Below are 19,405 nucleotides of genomic sequence, written 5' to 3' on the forward strand. Positions count from 1 at the left end.
TATGATACACCAGAAAATTCATATTCTTGTTTTCTCTTCCTTGTCTAGTAATCACAGTGAAAAATAACAGTGTGTATTTCTATTTTAAGATACAGATGGAAAAAAGTAACAAACAATGGAAGTAACTTAGGGAACTTAATTATCCTTGTTACAATTATATCCAAGATCTCAATTTAGAAACAGGCTAAAATTATGTTACAGTTATACTCAAAGTCTCAACTTATAAACAGGCTAGAGTTAAAACTATGTTGACTTACTTAATACTTATTTTGCAAGTATAATAGGAATATCAAACATAATCAGTTTATTTGATGGAATTTTGTATCATCTACCCATAACCTTAAAAATGGAAGGTCTGCTAGATTTTATAAGGGAGTAAACTTTACTTGTGAACTAATATTGGATGTTAGTCACTATATTTGATAAGGAATATACAAAATATTATGTAAATTACTGAATTACAATTGAAGCAAGAATTTCAGTTTTCTTATTGTTATTGTAAACGGTAACAGCCATTCACTGCCCAAATCAACTGAGTTTATATTTCTCATCTACTTTCTTCCACTATTTGCTGAGTTTTAGTTCTGCCTTCATCTTGGATTAGACTCTTTCAGCACACTTCTTATAACAATTCAAATATTTATTTATTTTTTTTTTTAATTTTTTTTTTCAACGTTTATTTATTTTTGGGACAGAGAGAGACAGAGCATGAACAGGGGAGGGGCAGAGAGAGAGGGAGACACAGAATCGGAAACAGGCTCCAGGCTCTGAGCCATCAGCCCAGAGCCTGACGCGGGGCTCGAACTCACAGACCGCGAGATCGTGACCTGGCTGAAGTCGGACGCTTAACCGACTGCGCCACCCAGGCGCCCCACAAATATTTATTTTAAGCACAAAATTTTGTATCAGGAATTATATGTAAATGAAAAAATAAAAGGTGCTAATTTCTTAATAACTCAAGTAGAACACAATGCCATTAAAACATGGCTTATTTTACAATTTTAGGTGGTTCACAAACCACCAAATAATGGTTCCTTCAGTACAACAATGGAACACACTGTGTTTCATCTATTAGTGGTTTTTATTCGCTTTATTGTTTTTCATGATAGCAGTCTCATCACGGAGATGGGCAGCAGTCACAGTTTGGTCTGGTGGATGAATGGAAGACTTTGTAAACATTTCATTTAGGAAGCCACAGAAACTTTGGTAAAATATGTCTATAGCAAATTATAACTGCATTTTGGATATTCAGATACAAAGTGTTTTGAATGGTTTGCTTCCCTGGCAACAACATTTGACAGTCTAGAAGAGGCCATATTGCCTCACAATACACTGTGCCTTCATTATTTCTTTCTTTAGAACACATTTCCATTTTACATAATTCTATGGAAATTCATTCCATAAAAAAGTATATAATAAATATTCTTATAAGGAAATATAATGCAATATATATAGTGCATATAATATATAAACAAAGAATATGTACAGAGTTGATATTTATTTTTTCAATTGAAACAATTAACATATTAAATTAACTAATCCAAGAAAGTAAAGTCCATGTATAACTAATAATGTCAGTTTAAGACATGCCTTTATATTGTCAACATTTAAAAAGAAATTAAAGACAACAATACTAATTTGACATCTGTAATGCACTCTATTTCAGGCTAAGATTAAATGGAATGAACAAAAACTATGCAATTATAATAAGAAAAAAAGAAAAACAATGTGCATTATGCTTGAGTTAGGTTTTAAATAGTCAAGAACCAGCTGCAGTGGACAGATTATTTAATGAGAAAATATCAAGACTTTAACTTTCTATTCATTTCTGATCCTTACAATCAATCAGATACCCACCAGGTACCCACCATGTGCCTGGCATTGTTCTAGGCACTGAAGCCCTTCTTTCTATACCGCACTGCCTGTCTTTATGCAGCAAATGCTCATTGAAAACTTTTCTTATGCCCCACATTGTTGTGAATATAAAGATAACAAATAAGACACAGTCCTTCTAATTAAAAATTTACAGTCTTGGGACATACTCTTAGACAACAAATCCAATATAATGTGATAAAGGCTATCAGAGAGGAATGTACACAATGCTACGGTAGCAAAGAGTAAGGAATAATTACTTGTGCCTTAAGTGTCTAGAGACACTTTTATAGAGAAAGTGGTATAGGATTATATTTTAAAGATTAATTTTGATTGTATAGCAAAAAAGAGAGAAAAACAAATAGACATTCTTCCCTGACTGTTTCATATCCTCAATTACCTCCATTGTATAACTGATATTCGATAGTCCCTGATCCCAGGCACTCTCCTGTACACAGCCTGAGCTCCCTCCACTGGGAATGCCTGGCAAAACCAAGCCAGCTGTTTTCTGCTGGGCCTACAGCAAAGTATCTGACTTTCTGAAGAAGAGGTCTCAACTTTGCTGAATGGATTCCCTTTAAATATATAACCTTAAATTTCAACTGGACAGTCAGCACTACCAGATGATACTATGACAGGACCCTTGCATATTCACTTCCCCTTCTATAAGACAACTTACTCTTTCACACTTTCTCACATCTCCAATCCAACATTTCTTATTTACTCTCAATGATTTTTCTTCATACTTCATAGAGAAAACCAAAGCAATTAATTGAGAATGTTCTTATTTTTCCACCCCCAAGCCAGCAATCTATGTTTATATCCATTTTCTTTAAGACCCTTATGTTTCCATGTTAGAAGAATTTTTTGCTTCTATAGCCACTTCTCTCACTTGTGCTTTGCACCCCATTCTCTCACCTCCTCAAGCATCTGGTCTTATAATTATTTCTCTTCTTCCTGCATTTTTATTTTCTCTGTTTCTACTAGATCATTCCCATCAGCTTGCAAATATGTTTTGAAATTATCCATTGTAAAAATCATTTCCCGGACACCATATCTCCATCCAGTTTCTGCTGGCTTTTCACTCTTCCATTCTGCAACTAAATTTCTTGAAAGAACTGTCTGAACTTGCATCTCCTTTTCCTAATCCCTATTCTCTCCTCAACCACTCCAACGAGGCTGCACATAATGCATTACTGAAATAGCTCTTATTAATGAACTATTTCTTGCTAATGCCAATGCTCAGTTTTCTATTGCAATTTTACTTGACTTCTAAGTGGAATTGATACAACTGAATCCTTTCTTCCTCTTTTTTTCTAGACTTCTGTGGTACTTCCCGCATTTGGTTTCCTTCTTAACTCTTTGGTTGCTCACTCTGGTTCTTTCACAGAGTCACCTTCCATACTTAATCTGTAAATGTTAAAGTGTTCCAGGTTCAATTCTGTGTTCTTGTCTCTTTTCCATATTCTCTCCCTTGATTACTTCAACCAGTGTCTGAATTCTAAATATCATCATTCAATGAAGACTCTTAAAAATTTATCTCTATCTTCCTGAGCATATGAGTTATGTACACTTGACTGTCTAATAGGGATCTCAAACTTTCCACTGCCAGTGTCAAATCTCTGATTATTTTCATCTACTCCTCTTCAAATTTTCTCTATGTGAGAAAATTTTGCCACTTTCCATCTTGCTAGTCAAACCCAATTTTGGAGAAAGTATTTGATTCCTATCTTTGGCTGTCATCACGAATTCTTTCCATCCACAAGGCTCTTCCTCCAAATGGATCCTAAATCTGACCACTCAACATTAACAAAAATACAATCCTAGACAAAGCCATCATCATTTCTTGTCATTACTATTGCAATCATCTCCTAAGTAGTGTTCTTTCATTTTGTCCACATAAAACCCCTTCTCTGTAGAAGTGCCATACTGATCTTTGTAAAGCTTCAATCAAATCATATGTCTTCTTTGCTCAAATCCTCAAATGTCATTCAATTACAATCAGAATATAATCCTAATTTTCAATCATGGCTTACAAGGCACTTCATAATTTTACCCCACCTGATCTCTAATCACATCTCATACTCCTTCACTCTATGCTCACTAAAATCCAGCTACACTGGACTTTTTATTCCTGAGATACTGGGCTTACCCCCATCACAAGTGCTTTTACATCTAATGGTTTTTGTTGCTGTTGTTTTTGATTTTCTTCTAGAATTTCAAATCATTTTCAATATTCAAATCTAAATGCAAATGCCACCTTTTTACAAAGGTCTCCCTGACCATCCTACTCCATAAACAAACAAAATATAACCAAACAAAAAACTCCAAAAGCAGCAACCCACCAATTAAATATAAAAACCAAAAAAACCCAAACACTTTCTATAATAATCATCCCATTTTCTTTAAAGCAATTTCTTATTTATTTGTGTTTATTGTCTGTCTCCCTCCATCAGACTTGAAAGTCATTGAAGAAGAGAGAATCTACCGTTCATTGTCTCTATTACTCATTGTCATATCCTCTAGCACCTGGATTGGGTCTGACACATGTAACATTAAATAATTAAATAACTTTTAATTAAACTTTTAATAACTTTTTAATTAAATAACTTTAAATAATTAAAATTATTTTTAAACTGACTTGTTTATTATATGAAGTGAGAACGTATCAGTAAATGTGCAGAGACACAAACCTATAAGTCATATTTAGATAATTCAGTGAGAGGTGGTTGGAGGGAAGGTAGGAGTCAAACTGTGAAGGGCCTTGAATGGTATATTTAGTAGTTTGCATGTTACTGTACAAGCTATGGAAAACCAAAGTTTTTAAATTATATATTCTCTCTTAAATAGTGCCTTCAGGTATGAGATCTTTCTTTTATAAAAATTAGGTATGTACTTCAAAATGTATATCCATTTAGTTGGATGTAATAATTAAAGAGATACTCTTTATAATTCTATTTAGCATAAGAAATGCTTTTTCTTTTGCTTCTGGAAATTTCATGAAACATTTCATCAAAATAAACTTTTTACTTTTAGAAATTTGTTTAATTTAGAAATGCTTCAATATAATCAGAAGAATCAATAGCCTTCATAGCATTTTAATGTAATTAAAACACAAAAGTAATTCATTTATCTAAATTGCCACTGAATATTTCTTAGTAGAAAATGTATTATTCTTATCTTTTAATTCATGTAGCATAATATTTTCTATCCCATGTTTTTAGAGCAAATATAAATCTGAATAGTTAATGCTTGATAAGTCATATCATTTCAATCTGATTTATTTTATTTCAATTCTTACTTATAAAATTAGAGTTTACTTTATATCTAGAAAAGATTGCTATTATATGCTAAATGTTAACATAGGTCTTTTTAACATATTGAATAAAGTTTAAATATAAAGAATAAATGGATGGAAAGACAATGCAGTTAGGAATAGGTTTGGGATCTTTTTGAGGATAAATAATATAAAACTAAACATAATGGAATATGAAATTTGGGAAGGAAGAAATAATAACTTTTAAAAGCCATGAAAGGACACCTAAAATCTCACACTACTATAATAAAACAAAATATACATTCAAGGAAAGTAATGTCATGAAGTTATTGACTTTTTACTTTTAAAATTGCTATGGCACTATGTGTCATAGAAACTGGAAAACATAGCAACTTAGAAAGATTCCTCTTGTTCAGCAGAAAATCAAGCTTTTTTAGGATGTATTTTGCATATTAAAATACCTGAATTAACCCTGATTTGAGTAGAAAGGAGAGTGGAAACATAAAGAAAGCAAAAATATCTATAGAATTAGATACATTTCATCTGTTTTATTGGTCTTATTGAACCAACTATAGTTTGTTATTTATTCATATACTAGTCCTTTTTAAAAGTAAAAATCAAAAGATGGATGGCAGAGAAAACTTTTTAAATGCTGGAGAAAAACGTATCTCTTGAAGATCAGTTTTCCTGCACTTACTAGAAGTTAAGTGCATTTATAGAATACTGTAAAAGGGCCCTAATGAAAATCAATTCCCCAAATCTCTTCCGTGCCCACTGTTGCTGAGACTATGTACCATTACAAAATTTGTAATTGGGAAGGAAAAGCATACTGCTTGGCATTGCTTAGTTGATAGCTGGACTATGGAGCTGAAGCTTATTATAAGGTTTTTGAGTCAAACTATAATTAGAGCAAAATTCCTGTGAAAACTTTGCCTTGAAAAATATCTAGGAGATTTCCTAAGCTACTACACTGAATGCAGAATCTATGGTTAATTTCACAGTGTAAGTAATGGGAAAATTAAGGGATGATTTGTTGTTTTTAGGACAGAAACAGGGAAGTTACCAAGAAATGCTTGTAAATACAAAGGTGCATCATATATTAGATGTAGCAGAGAGATCCTGTGGGATATAATGTTGAGAGGTAATGGTACTAGAAATGGTGACTCCAAACTATGAAGGATCTTGACAGATTTGTCTTCTAAGATCTGTGAGCAGTCATTGTGAGCTTCTAATTTTTTTTAATGTTTATTTTTGAGAGAGAGACAGAGGATGAGCCAGGGAGGGCAGAGAGAGAGGGAGACACAGAATCCAAAGTAGGCTCCAGGCTCTGAGCTGTCAGCACAGAGCCCAACATGGGGCTCAAACTCATGAACCATGAGGTCACGACCTGAGCTGAAGTCGGAGGCTTAACCAACTGAGCCACTCAGGCGCCCCATGAGATTTTTAAATGGACATGTGTCATGGTGTGTTTTAGTAAGGAAGCTGTGACAATGACAGAAGATGAATTCCAATGGGGGGAGAGAAGAGGAAGAAGGAGTTACTGGATGTTAAGGCAAGTCATGTTAAGGACCTCAAGTCAGACAGTGACAGAAGGAAGGGAAGAGTGCTTGCATGTGACATAAGTTGATGGCCAGGAGATTTGGGGGCAGTAGGACAGGAAAAGAGGATTGAAATTTCTAATTTCTGTAATAGGCGGATGGTACTGTCATTAGGTAATATATAATTAGAAACCTGGGATTTCTGTTTTGTTTTGGTTGGTTTGGTTTTGTTTTGCTACGGAGTGATGGTTGGAAGAGAGAGATAAAGATGATTTCAGTTTTGATACTGGTGAATATTCCATTTGAGATCTGGCTATTAGAATATAGAAATGGAATTCAGGTACATATTTGCAATTCACAACCATGGAAGTAATATCTGAGAACATAAGAATAGATCTGTTAACTAGGTCTTTTCTGTCTTTGTGTATTTTTTTTTGGCCCAAGACTCTGAGACCAAGATCAATATTTGGTCTATGATGTTCAGAAAATATCTTTAGTAAAGAGACTACATTTATTCATAAAAGAGAGCAATCATTCACACTAAATAACTTGAATTTGCAAATATGCAGGGTATGGATTTATAAAAGTACAGGAAGTCATAAATGGTGGATATGTTTCTTATGGTGCTTGTTGAGAGCTTTTATTTTTTAACATGTCTTTTAAAATTTGAGTTCAATCTACAGTTTATCATTTATAAAGTTTATTTATTTATTTTGAGAAAGACAGAGTGTGTGAGCAGGGGAAGGGCAAAGACAGAGACAGAGAGAATCCCAAGCAGGCTCTGCATGGCCAGCGCAGAGCCTGATGTGGAGCTTGAACTCATGAACTGTGAGATCATGACCTGAACTGAAATTGACAGTAGGATGCTTAACTGACTGAGCCATCCAGGAGCTCCTCAATTTACCCAATTTTAAAGATTTGCCAATCTTAAAATGGAAAAAAAAACCAGACTTTAAGAATTGATAAGTAGATAAAGTTTTTATATACTTTTATTAAAGGGAGACAATGATTTATATTAGTTCTCATTACAACACCGCTTAAAAAATAAGGGCATATTAGCATTGCACATTATTTTTAAGACTTTGTTGTAAAGTAAATAATAAAAAAAAACACCATTCCCTTTCTAATAAAGAGATTTTTATGAGATAAAATGAAAAACATGATTCATGCGATTTTTAAACATACACTCGAGTTTTCTAAGTGCCAGAATTTAACAACTTTTGTTTAAATACTTCTCTAGTTTTAGATGATCACAAGATTCAATTCATCAACTCTTATCTAAAATGTATTTTCCAGTTTAATGGAAGTAATGACCACCGAGTATTCTTTAAAAATGATGACACTGAAGTTCAGAGAAGTTAAGTAAATCAATAACCAAGCAGCAAGGGCTTGAACACCAAACTAGGGTTGTCTAACAGCAAAGTATAGACTCATTCAAGTACATCACGGCACTTCTCAGGTGAAATAGAACTAAATACACGCTAATTGTTCTGTGAGAGATTAAGCCTTAAGCTCTTATGAAACTGAAGCCATAGCACTTTCAACCTCACTAGTATATAAGGCAGTTTTCATCTTTTGGAAAATTTACTCATAAGGGATCAGAGTGGCTATTAATTGAAATTCTCTGAAAAAAATGATTTGGTTCCACAGTTTTACTTGGCTTTTGTGCCCTCTCCTAATCTCTTGACTGGACTTGACATAACCTTATTAACCATAATATTCTAAGTCTTAATTTTATGTTAAAAACATAAAGCTGGAAAGAAGTACAATTAGTTCAGAAGTCAAGAGAGCTCACAGCTTTTCCTTTGGTTAATCTTTGGAAGGTATATGTTTGATATGTTAGAAGGGACTCTAATAATCACATTATTATAATGCATTATCATTTATAGCATGCTTTTAAATACAGGATGCCATAAATATCATTTATTTCATTTTATTTTAAAATATAAGACCAGATGAGCAGAGGTAAAGAAAATACCTAGTTCTAAGTGCAACTCTCTGAAACCAGAGGTCACTAATATGATTAGTTGGTTAGTTAACATATCAATCATATTGTTGCTTTCAATAAAGATAACCCAGGATGGATGGGATGGTACAATGTGTTTAACAAAACATTATGCCTTATAAATTGATATATCTTGGTAAAAGCATAAGGTAATATGATTGTAAAAACACGTTGTATCCAATTATGTATTATAGTCACAAAAACAGAGTTAATAGAAACATCAAAAAGCTATTCTTGTAAGCTGTGCCTGACAATGGAATTTTTTTGTTACAATAGCACTAAGGAACCTATTGATGTATTTCATTGAAGTAACTTGTACAGTAATGCCAAATGAGATAATTCATTAATAGGATCCTGAAATGAGAATAGAAAATGACTTAGTCACACCTGTCCAGTTCAGATTGCATATTATTTTATGACTTTTTCTTCATTATTCTGACTATAACTGGTAGTAAAATAGATAATAAAAGAAGAGAGGTTTTAAAAGAGAACACATGATGAGTACATTATATTTTTGTAAGTCTGCCTATAAAGCAATCTTATTTAAAAAGAAAAATGAACTGACACGAAAACTAAAAACATGTATTTGCAAATGAATAAAAATTTGAGTGATAATTATAGAGTATTTGTTACCATTCAGGTAGGAAAATAATAAATCATATATGTATCTAGATTAGATATAGATGTATATAGATATAGATAAATATTTCACATAAGTAGAACCTTAATCCCTAAAATATTCATCTTTATAGCTATTTTAGTATGTAAATGAAACTCTCCCCTTATATTCTATATACATACATATTTCAGAAATGAAGCTGATCATTTTCTCCACAGTGATACTGTTTCTTTTTTTCAAAGATTTTATACTTTAAAACAGCTTTTAAAATAAAACTTTATATTAAAACAATCATAAAATTAAAAAGTTTCAAAGTGCCTTACAAATAACTGCTCTGAACTACTTGAGAGTAAACTGAGAACCTGGTACCCCATCAATTCCACACTTTAGTGTATATTTCCTACACACAAGAACATTCATTCTCCAACCAAATCAAATACAACCATCCAAATTAGGAAATTTACATTGCTACATCGCAACCATCTAATTCTCAGAGTCCATGCAAGTGTTACCAGGTACCAATAATATTTTTAGAGAAAAAGAATCAATTCGGAATCACTGCTCATAGTTAAAATGTCTCTTCCGTGTTCTTCAATCAGAAATACCCCTCAGTCTTTCTTGACTTTCATAATATAATGTCTATCATTAATAATGCATTAATGTAGCTCTGGTTTTAATTTATATTTATAATTCAAGCGATCTTTTTTTCTTAGAGAATGTCCAGATAAGGTATAATGTTTTGGCACCATCTATAAATAGTTATACATGTGTTGTGTGTGGGCCCTTAGGCATTCTCACAAATATGGGGAATTTTTATTTATAAATAACTCACCATTATCACTATTTATATGCTGCTACATTACTTCCATGGAAACAACTGCTAAATTTCATTTTAAAAAACTGTTCTATCCTTTCATTTTTATCCTGACACATTTCTTGACTAAACGTATGATCTTTTAATGACAGAAGCAAAGAAATAAGTTATAGTATTTTGGGCATTTCTTTAGTTGTCAGATATTAATTTCCTTAACTTGACTTGAAATTATTTACTTCCCTTGTCATGCCTTAGCTATTATATGTAACTTAAAACCACTGAGGGACCATGTGTGTGCATGTGTGTGTGTGTGTGTGTGTTCATGTATGTATTATATTATATGTAGGTTTAAAAATCAAGCTTCAGCTATCAGCTATTGAGAGACTCATCTGGTTATAATATTTGATATTTCATATAATTTTCAATGGGGAAAAGTAATAAGGTGACACAAAATGTCCAGGTCACAGAACAGATATTTCTAATCGTGACTCAATGTATTAACATTCTTGTTTATTTAGTAAGTGCCAACTATTTGCCAGACACTGTTTTAGGCACTGAAAATACAGCAGTAGAAAGAGAGAAAAAAAGTCTTCTTAACAGAGCTTATGTTCTTCTAAGGAGATCATCTCCAAGTAAACAGAGTCAAAATAATTCAGAGAACCATAAATGGTATGAAGAAAATCAAAAAGAATAGTGAAATGGCACAGAGGCTAAGAAAGGACAATCTTGTGTGATGTAATCAGAGAAAGCCTCTGAGGAGACAACATCTGAAGAAAGATGTGACTCAGAAAGAAGATGTAGCCATGCAAGGTTTTGCGGGGAGAGTTCTAGATAGAGAAATAGCTGGTGCAAAAGCTCCAAAATGAGAGCAAACTCATTTTGTTGTACTTCCCCTCAAAAACATATAATTAAGAAGATACTTCTGCTATGAGGAAAATTGTACCATGAAACTTAAAAGTTTTCTTTTTGGTTATCTACTTTTTTCAGATGTTCAACACCCTCAATTATTACATGTAATCAAGACCTACTATTTCAGGGATTTTTAAGCAAATGTGTATCTGAGGAATTAAATTTTTTTCTCACTTATTCATATTCCTAGAAGAATGATGATAAAGGAACATCATAAGAAAGTTTATAATACTAACTTGTATTTAGTAACAAATAATTTGTTCTAGAATCTGCATCTATCAAAACGTCTTGTGTATCAAATTCTAGTTTACTTAAAGGATACACATTTTAATATATATTATATTTTAATTCTTAAACATTTTTACATTTTGCACAGATTGATTTTTAAGACAAAATTAAAAGAAGAGAAAATCACTGAGTACCCAATAAAGACTTAGCATCTTATTTGTATCCTTGAGCTATCTTTTGTTGGAGTAACTGTTCTAAAACTAAAATTGCTTTTCCTAAAATTACATTTTTCCTTTATTTTCATTGAAAATACAAAATAAAGGACAGTAGAAAGCTCTCATATATCTCTTAGTTACAGGTCTAGATTGGTGCTCAGAAGGTATTGTATAAAATACTTAGTGAAAAAGTTTATTTTTATTTAATATAAAACTTCATGAAATTCTCATTTTATAGACACCAAAGCTAAACTACAGTTCTCACCACATTCTATGCATGCCCTTGGATCTTCAGATTTCTGTCTATAACTTAAAAAATAATACAGTAGACTGGACATAACTTTGAAAATGATTTTTAAATGTAAAAACTATAACAGCTTTACAACATACATGCATAGCGGTCTGCCAAGGAGACTTAGTGTAATTTCTACGCATCTTTACAAGATTTTTTAATGCCAAACATAGTTAAATCCATGTTATCCTACTAATTTTCATTATGTTTGATAGTGGGCCATACTCTCAAAGCCTAAAGAATACCCCTGTACCAATTATGAGCATCATCACTCATTACTCTGAACTGTTAACAGAGCTACATCAGATTTTAATTTGTATTTAAAATGTCTATTTAAAAATATATACTTAAAACCCTGACAATCTGTGTCAGATTTATGTTATATTTCACATCAACACCATTATTTGCAAGCAGAAAGGATTTTCTGGAAAAAGGATTTTCATCCACATACTTAATATTTTCTCCTTGACCTAAATGTATACATTTACACAAATGGGATAACTGCTCTTTCACTATGGTTTGGTTTCCACTGAGCCATATTTCCACTCTATTTTAAATGTAGACATTTATAGCATTAGGGATGGAGACATTGGGGATGGAAACTTTGGCAATTTGCATTAGCACATTATTGCTAAACAAGTAACACTCCCAACCACATTCCCATATTCCCATCTTTGTTTATGCCCCTAACCTGGGACATGGTGCTTCCATTAGACCTATGTATAATAATACATTAGCTTAGATAAAAGCTACTCAAAATTGCATATGGTGTCCATCTATAGAGACATTTCCTCCTTTTCATGTTTTCTCCTTGTCTTCCACATATGGAGGAATGAATAGATGTTTTATTTCTATGTATATATATTTTTAAATGGGATCATATCATTATTGAAACTTTTTATATTGCATTGACAGAATTTCCATACATAGTGTCATATATAAAATGTACTTGTAGGTTAAAAAATATCAATGAAATTCAGTCTAGTTAGCTTAGGGAAAGAATTTAAAAAGTAAAAAGTAAAATTGAGTTTTGGTCCAGCAGAGGAAAGGTCTCAAAGTCTGACTGATATGTTGGAAAACTAATAATTGTATTCAATATTTTTCTCTAAGACCCCAGGAGGGTAATAATAGCAACACAGGACTTTCTTTTTTTTTTAATTTTTTTAAAAGTTTATTTATTTTGGGGAGAGAGAGAGACAGAGCATGAGTGGGGGAGGGGCAGAGAGAGAGGGAGACACAGAATCTGAAACAGGCTCCAGGGTCTGAGCTGTCAGTGCAGAGCCTGACGCAGGGCTGGAACCCACAAGCCATGAGATCATGACCTGAGCTGAAGTCGGATGCTTAACTGACTGAGCCACTCCGGCACCCCAACAACAGTACTTTCTATAATTTAATAGCAACATATGCAAGCCATATTGATTTATTTGTGCAAAAAAATTACCCATTTTAAATAATGTTTGACTTTCAAAAATATTTTTTTCTGTAAATACAAAATTCTACTATTAGACATAAATATGGCAAGGCAGGACAAAAGAAGCATTTTATTAAACTAAACGCTGTGTAAAATTTAAGGGATTAGTTCTTGCATAAAGATATCCTATGCTTTTATATAAACCAAATTTTAAATAGACTAGTAGAAAGAAAGTTTTTGAAAGAATGTATAAAATTTCTGCCAAACCATTTTAGGATCTTTAGAAAAATTTTAATCATTTTTATGAAATATTTTTGCATATTCTTGATTTAAAAACTGAAAACTATCACCACCCATAAATTAACTTGAAGAATTAAGCAAATGATTAGGTTGAACATTTTGATTGTTTTGAGCTATAAAAATGTCAGTTTCATAAATTGCAATGAAATAACTTCCTAGTGTGTGTGTTCAGCTATGAGAAGAACCTTAGATGGCTCTTCCCACATAGACTTGCAATCACACAGTTTTATAAAGCAGTATACATTCTTAATGTGAATGTTTTATAGTTTACTGTACTGTTTTAGGCTCTCAGAAGAAAATAGAAAAATAAACTCAATCAAAATGGCTATGCATAGCCAAAATAAAAATAGTCATTTTTTTCCTATTACTGAAAAACCACAATTCAAAATTTAGAAAAGACACAGTCACTTACTTTGGTAGAGTTTTCAAATGATTTTCTCTTAACTCCAAGATTCGCAATTTGACAAGTCTGGAGAAGTGAATAAAAAAATTGCTTCTTAATATTTCTCTATAAAATCCTATTCCTCTGATAGAGTCAAGCATCACTGTATTATCCAAACAACTATGTCTGGACATTACACATCATGGTTACAGATTTTAAAGAATTATACAAATCGGTTATAAGTAGAGTTGTATCAACATTGGACAATGACAAATATCATTTTACTAAAAATAAAGATTATTCAAAGATACCACTGGGTCCAAGTAATCTAAACTTCATGTTTTATAAAAATATATTCACTGTTATTTAATTGTATGTCACAGATTACTAAATATCTACTTAATACCAGGTGCGGTATTCACTGGAACATGGTAATACTGTCCCTCAAGAGACTATAAATAAACTTGTATAGCAAATAGCATAGTATAGTGGTTAAAAGTTTGAGTTTTGTGGTTAAATCTGGATGAAATCCAGACTCTTTCATGTTCTATCACTGTGACATTGGGTGCATTAATCAACCCTTCCTAACTTAAGTTTCCTCATCTATGAATCCTACATTTCATACTTACCTACTTGCTAAGATCTATAGTGTGAAACACACTATTGTTAAAATGTCTAGTTTAACAATGTCAATAGAGCTTTCAAATGTACTTAGTTGAAGCTACTTTACAACAAATATTAATTGGATTCTCTGAATTCTTGGTGTTTTGGGAACATTTCACTATTTGAGCTATGTCTCTTACATTTACTGGGCTTTTAGATATTCATCTAGGTCTCTTTCTCTTTTCTTTGGGTTTTGACTCCTATCAAATTGTAATTTAATTTTAATTTTAAAACTCCTCATCACTATATGAAAAAAAGTGATTCAGTTATTCAGAGCACGGGTATATCACTAGTAAGATTTCTTAAACATTTATATGTCTCAAATCTTCTCAATATTTTTACTAGTGTGAAGATATTTTGTGACTTCTTTTGCCTTTTAGGGGCACCAAATCTCAGGCTTTGGAAGGAAATTTTGTAATTCTTTTTTTTTTTTAGTTTTATTTATCTATTTTGAAAGAGAGAGAGGGCAGGGGAGGGGCAGAGAAAGAGAGGGAGAGAGAGAATCCCAAGCAGGCTTTGCACTGTCAGCACAGAGCTTGATGTGGGGCTCGAACTCACTAACCATGAGATCATGACCTGAACTGAAATTAAGAGTAGGACGCTTAACCAATGGAGCCACCCAGGCGCTCCAAAGTTAGTAATTCTTTTGTTATGCTATCCAGCTGAGGGTTAAACAACTGTTTAGATTACAATAATAAAGTAGAACATATTTTGGCAGACAATTTACACAAAATTAAATTCTAATTCTAAGTGGTTTTGGATTTGGTATTATGTTTTCTGTTGGCCCAAATCTATTCCTTCACATTAGGAGTACTAAAGAGAACTGAGAAAAATTTAACACATAAAAGTATGGTCTAGGATGATAAATATTCTCTGATTTGATAAATTAAAAAAAGTGTAATTATAGTGCTGGAGTCAGTACCAGAGGACAGAGATAGTTATATGGACAAATTTTGAAATGTCAATTCATTAAAAACTAGGTAAATGCTCTTTTGAAGATCTGTGAATTTTAAAAACTGTCCAACTATATTGTGTTCATAGGTGTATGATATCATGATCCACAAAAGTAATGGAATTTGGGAAATGTTGATTTGCTCTCTGTATATAAAATGAGGCTATTACATGTTAAGGGACTTAAATAACAGTTCTTTAAAAAAATTTTTTTTAACATTTATTCATTTTTGAGGGACAGAGTGTGAGTGGGGAGGGGCAGAGAGAGGGAGACACAGAATCCAAAGCAGGCTCCAGGCTCTGAGCTATCAGCACAGAGCTCAATGCAGGGCTCAAACCCACCAAACTGTGAGATAGTGACCTGAGCCGAAGTCAGATGCTCAACAGACTGAGCCACTGAGTCACTCCAACAGTTCTTTTTTTTAATGTTTATTTATTTACTTTTTGAGAGAAAGACACACACACACACATACACACACACACACACACACACACACACACACACAGGGGGAGGGACAGAGAGAGGGGAAGACAGAGAATCCCAAGCAGGCTGTGCACTGTCAGCACAGAGTTTAACAAGGGGCTCGAACCCACTAATTGTGAGATCATGACCTGAGCTGAAATCAAGAGTCAGAGGCTTAACTGACTGAGCCACCCAAGTGCCTCTCTACTGAGTTCTTAACACCAACAGATAGGTGTTGAGTTATACTCAATTTATTATTTGATTAATGTCAAAAGTGATCACTTAGAAAAATGCAGTTGATAATAAATGAAAAATATCTTAAGTTTTAAGATACATCTTTCATATATAAAAAATAGCTCATTGTTGAACACTTGGAAAACATTGAAAAATATGAAAATTAAAATTATCCATAATTTCACTTCCAAGGAACCAGTCTTTTAGCTCACTCATAATTTATGTTGAAATTAGTTAAATATAGTTTATATATTTTATTATAATATACTCCTAAATATAACTTATCATAGGAATTAAAAGAACTATTTCCCTAAACCAGATTATCAATTGACATAGTATTGTCATACAGATGTGTCATAATATATTCAATTAATCTCCTAGACAGATGTGTGCCTTCACTTCTTTCATATTGTAAATAATGACAAATATCCTTGCCCATAACTCTCAGTGTGGTATCTGATGTGGATGTCATACATTTCTAGAAATAAATTACAAAGGCAGTAGTAGCAAATATTTTCAAATCTTTTAAAACACACTGGTCTGAAATTCATCATCCTTTCCTAATAAAAACCCTCGAGAAAGTCGGGATAGAAGGAACATACTTAAACATCATAAAAGCCATTTATGAAAAGCCCACAGCTAATATCATCCTCAATGGGGAAAAACTGAGAGCTTTCCCCCTGAGATCAGGAACACGACAGGGATGTCCACTCTCACCGCTGTTGTTTAACATAGTGTTGGAAGTGCTAGAATCAGCAATCAGACAACAAAAGGAAATCAAAGGCATCAAAATTGGCAAAGATGAAGTCAAGCTTTCACTTTTTGCAGATGACATGATGTTATACATGGAAAATCTGATAGACTCCACCAAAAGTCTGCTAGAACTGATACATGAATTCAGCAAAGTTGCAGGATACAAAATCAATGTACAGAAATAAGTTGCATTCTTATACACTAATAATGAAGCAACAGAAAGACAAATAAAGAAACTGATCCCATTCACAATTGCACCAAGAAGCATAGAATACCTAGGAATAAATCTAACCAAAGATGTAAAAGATCTGTATGCTGAAAACTATAGAAAGCTTATGAAGGAAATTGAAGAAGATATAAAGAAATGGAAAAACATTCTGTGCTCATGGGTTGGAAGAATAAATATTGTCAAAATGTCAATACTACCCAAAGCTATCTACACATGCAATGCAATCCCAATCAAAATTGCACCAGCATGCTTCTCGAAGCTAGAACAAGCAATCCTAAAATTCATATGGAACCACAAAAGGCCCCGAATAGCCAAAGGAATTTTGAAGAAGAAGACCAAAGCAGGAGGCATCACAATCCCAGACTTTAGCCTCTACTACAAAGCTGTAATCATCAAGACAGCATGGTATTGGCACCAAAACAGACACATAGACCAATGGAATAGAATAGAAACCCCAGAACTAGACCCACAAAAGTATGGCCAACTAATCTTTGACAAAGCAGGAAAGAATATCCAATGGAAAAAAGACAGTCTCTTTAACAAATGGTTCTGGGAGAACTGGACAGTAACATGCAGAAGATTGAAACTAGACCATTTTCTTACACCATTCACAAAAATAAACTCAAAATGGATAAAGGACCTAAATGTGAGACAGGAAACCATCAAAACCTTAGAGGAGAAAGCAGGAAAAGACCTCTCTGACCTCAGCCGTAGCAATTTCTTACTTGACACATCCCCAAAGGCAAGGGAATTAAAAGCAAAAATGAATTACTGGGACCTCATGAAGATAAAAAGCTTCTGCACAGCAAAGGAAACAATCAGCAAAACAAAAAGGCAACCAACGGAATGGGAAAAGATATTTGCAAATGACATATCGGACAAAGGGCTAGTATCCAAAATCTATAAAGAGCTCACCAAACTCCACACCCGAAAAACAAATAATCCAGTGAAGAAATGGGCAGAAAACATGAATAGACACTTCTCTAAAGAAGACATCTGGATGGCCAACAGGCACATGAAAAGATGCTCAATGTTGCTCCTCATCAGGGAAATACAAATCAAAACCACACTCAGATATCACCTCATGCCAGTCAGAGTGGCCAAAATGAACAAATCAGGAGACTATAGATGCTGGAGAGGATGTGGAGAAACGGGAACCCTCTTGCACTGTTGGTGGGAATGCAAACTGGTGCAGCCGCTCTGGAAAACAGTGTGGAGGTTCCTCAAAAAATTAAAAATAGACCTACCCTATGACCCAGCAGTAGCACTGCTAGGAATTTACCCAAGGGATACAGGAGTACTGATGCATAGGGGCACTTGTACCCCAATGTTTATAGCAGCACTCTCAACAGTAGACAAATTGTGGAAAAAGCCTAAATGTCCATCAACTGATGAATGGATAAAGAAATTGTGGTTTATATACACAATGGAGTACTACATGGCAATGAGAAAGAATGAAATATGGGCCTTTGTAGCAACGTGGATGGAACTGGAGAGTGTGATATTAAGTGAAATAAGCCATACAGAGAAAGACAGATACCATATGTTTTCACTCTTATGTGGATCCTGAGAAACTTAACAGAAACCCATGGGGGAGGGGAAGGAAAAAAAACAGGTTAGAGTGGGAGAGAGCCAAAGCATAAGAGACTGTTAAAAACTGAGAACAAACTGAGGGTTGAGGGGGGTGGGAAGGAGGGTGGGGTAGGTGATGGGCATTGAAGAGGGCACCTTTTGGGATGAGTACTGGGTGTTGTATGGAAACCAATTTGACAATAAATTTCATATATTAAACAATAAATTAATAAATACATAAATAAAAATAAATAAATAAATAAAACACACTGGTCTGCATGAAGGTCATAACATTCTGCAATTCTATCAGCGGTATGTGAACTGATCTTTTTCCTTAAACTCTATAAACAGTCTTTATATGACAGAATACAAAGCTCTTTATTCTCATTTTAATTTGTATTATTTTTATTGTTTGTGAGGATAAACACTCCATGTGTTCACTGGCAATTTGTACATTTAATTATAAATGGCTCATTCTGTCAATTACCCATTTTTTCCCACTAATGAGCTCTTTGTCTTCATACGCATTTGTAAAATTCTTTATATGTTAATGATATAATTTGCTTTCCATATATAGCACAATGTTTTCTCAGTTTATTGTTTTACCTTAATTTTAAAATACTTTCTGATATTATTTTATTTTAAATGTATTTATGTAGTCAAACCTATCTATCCATT

At 33.2% G+C, this 19,405-nt stretch overlaps 1 protein-coding gene across 2 annotated transcripts in view; it reads right to left on the bottom strand.

Annotated features, from left to right (window-relative positions):
- The window catches only part of LRRC7 (leucine rich repeat containing 7), a 446,889-nt gene that overhangs the window by 255,634 nt on the left and 171,850 nt on the right, over nt 1–19,405 (bottom strand). For both annotated transcript variants that reach the window (XM_047871231.1, XM_047871230.1), the window contains exon 6: nt 13,893–13,949. In XM_047871231.1, coding sequence (XP_047727187.1) covers nt 13,893–13,949 — 57 coding nt within the window. The remainder of the gene's footprint in view (nt 1–13,892; nt 13,950–19,405) is intronic.

The sequence above is a fragment of the Prionailurus viverrinus genome, chromosome C1, assembly GCF_022837055.1.
Source record: "Prionailurus viverrinus isolate Anna chromosome C1, UM_Priviv_1.0, whole genome shotgun sequence".
Lineage (NCBI taxonomy): Eukaryota > Metazoa > Chordata > Mammalia > Carnivora > Felidae > Prionailurus > Prionailurus viverrinus.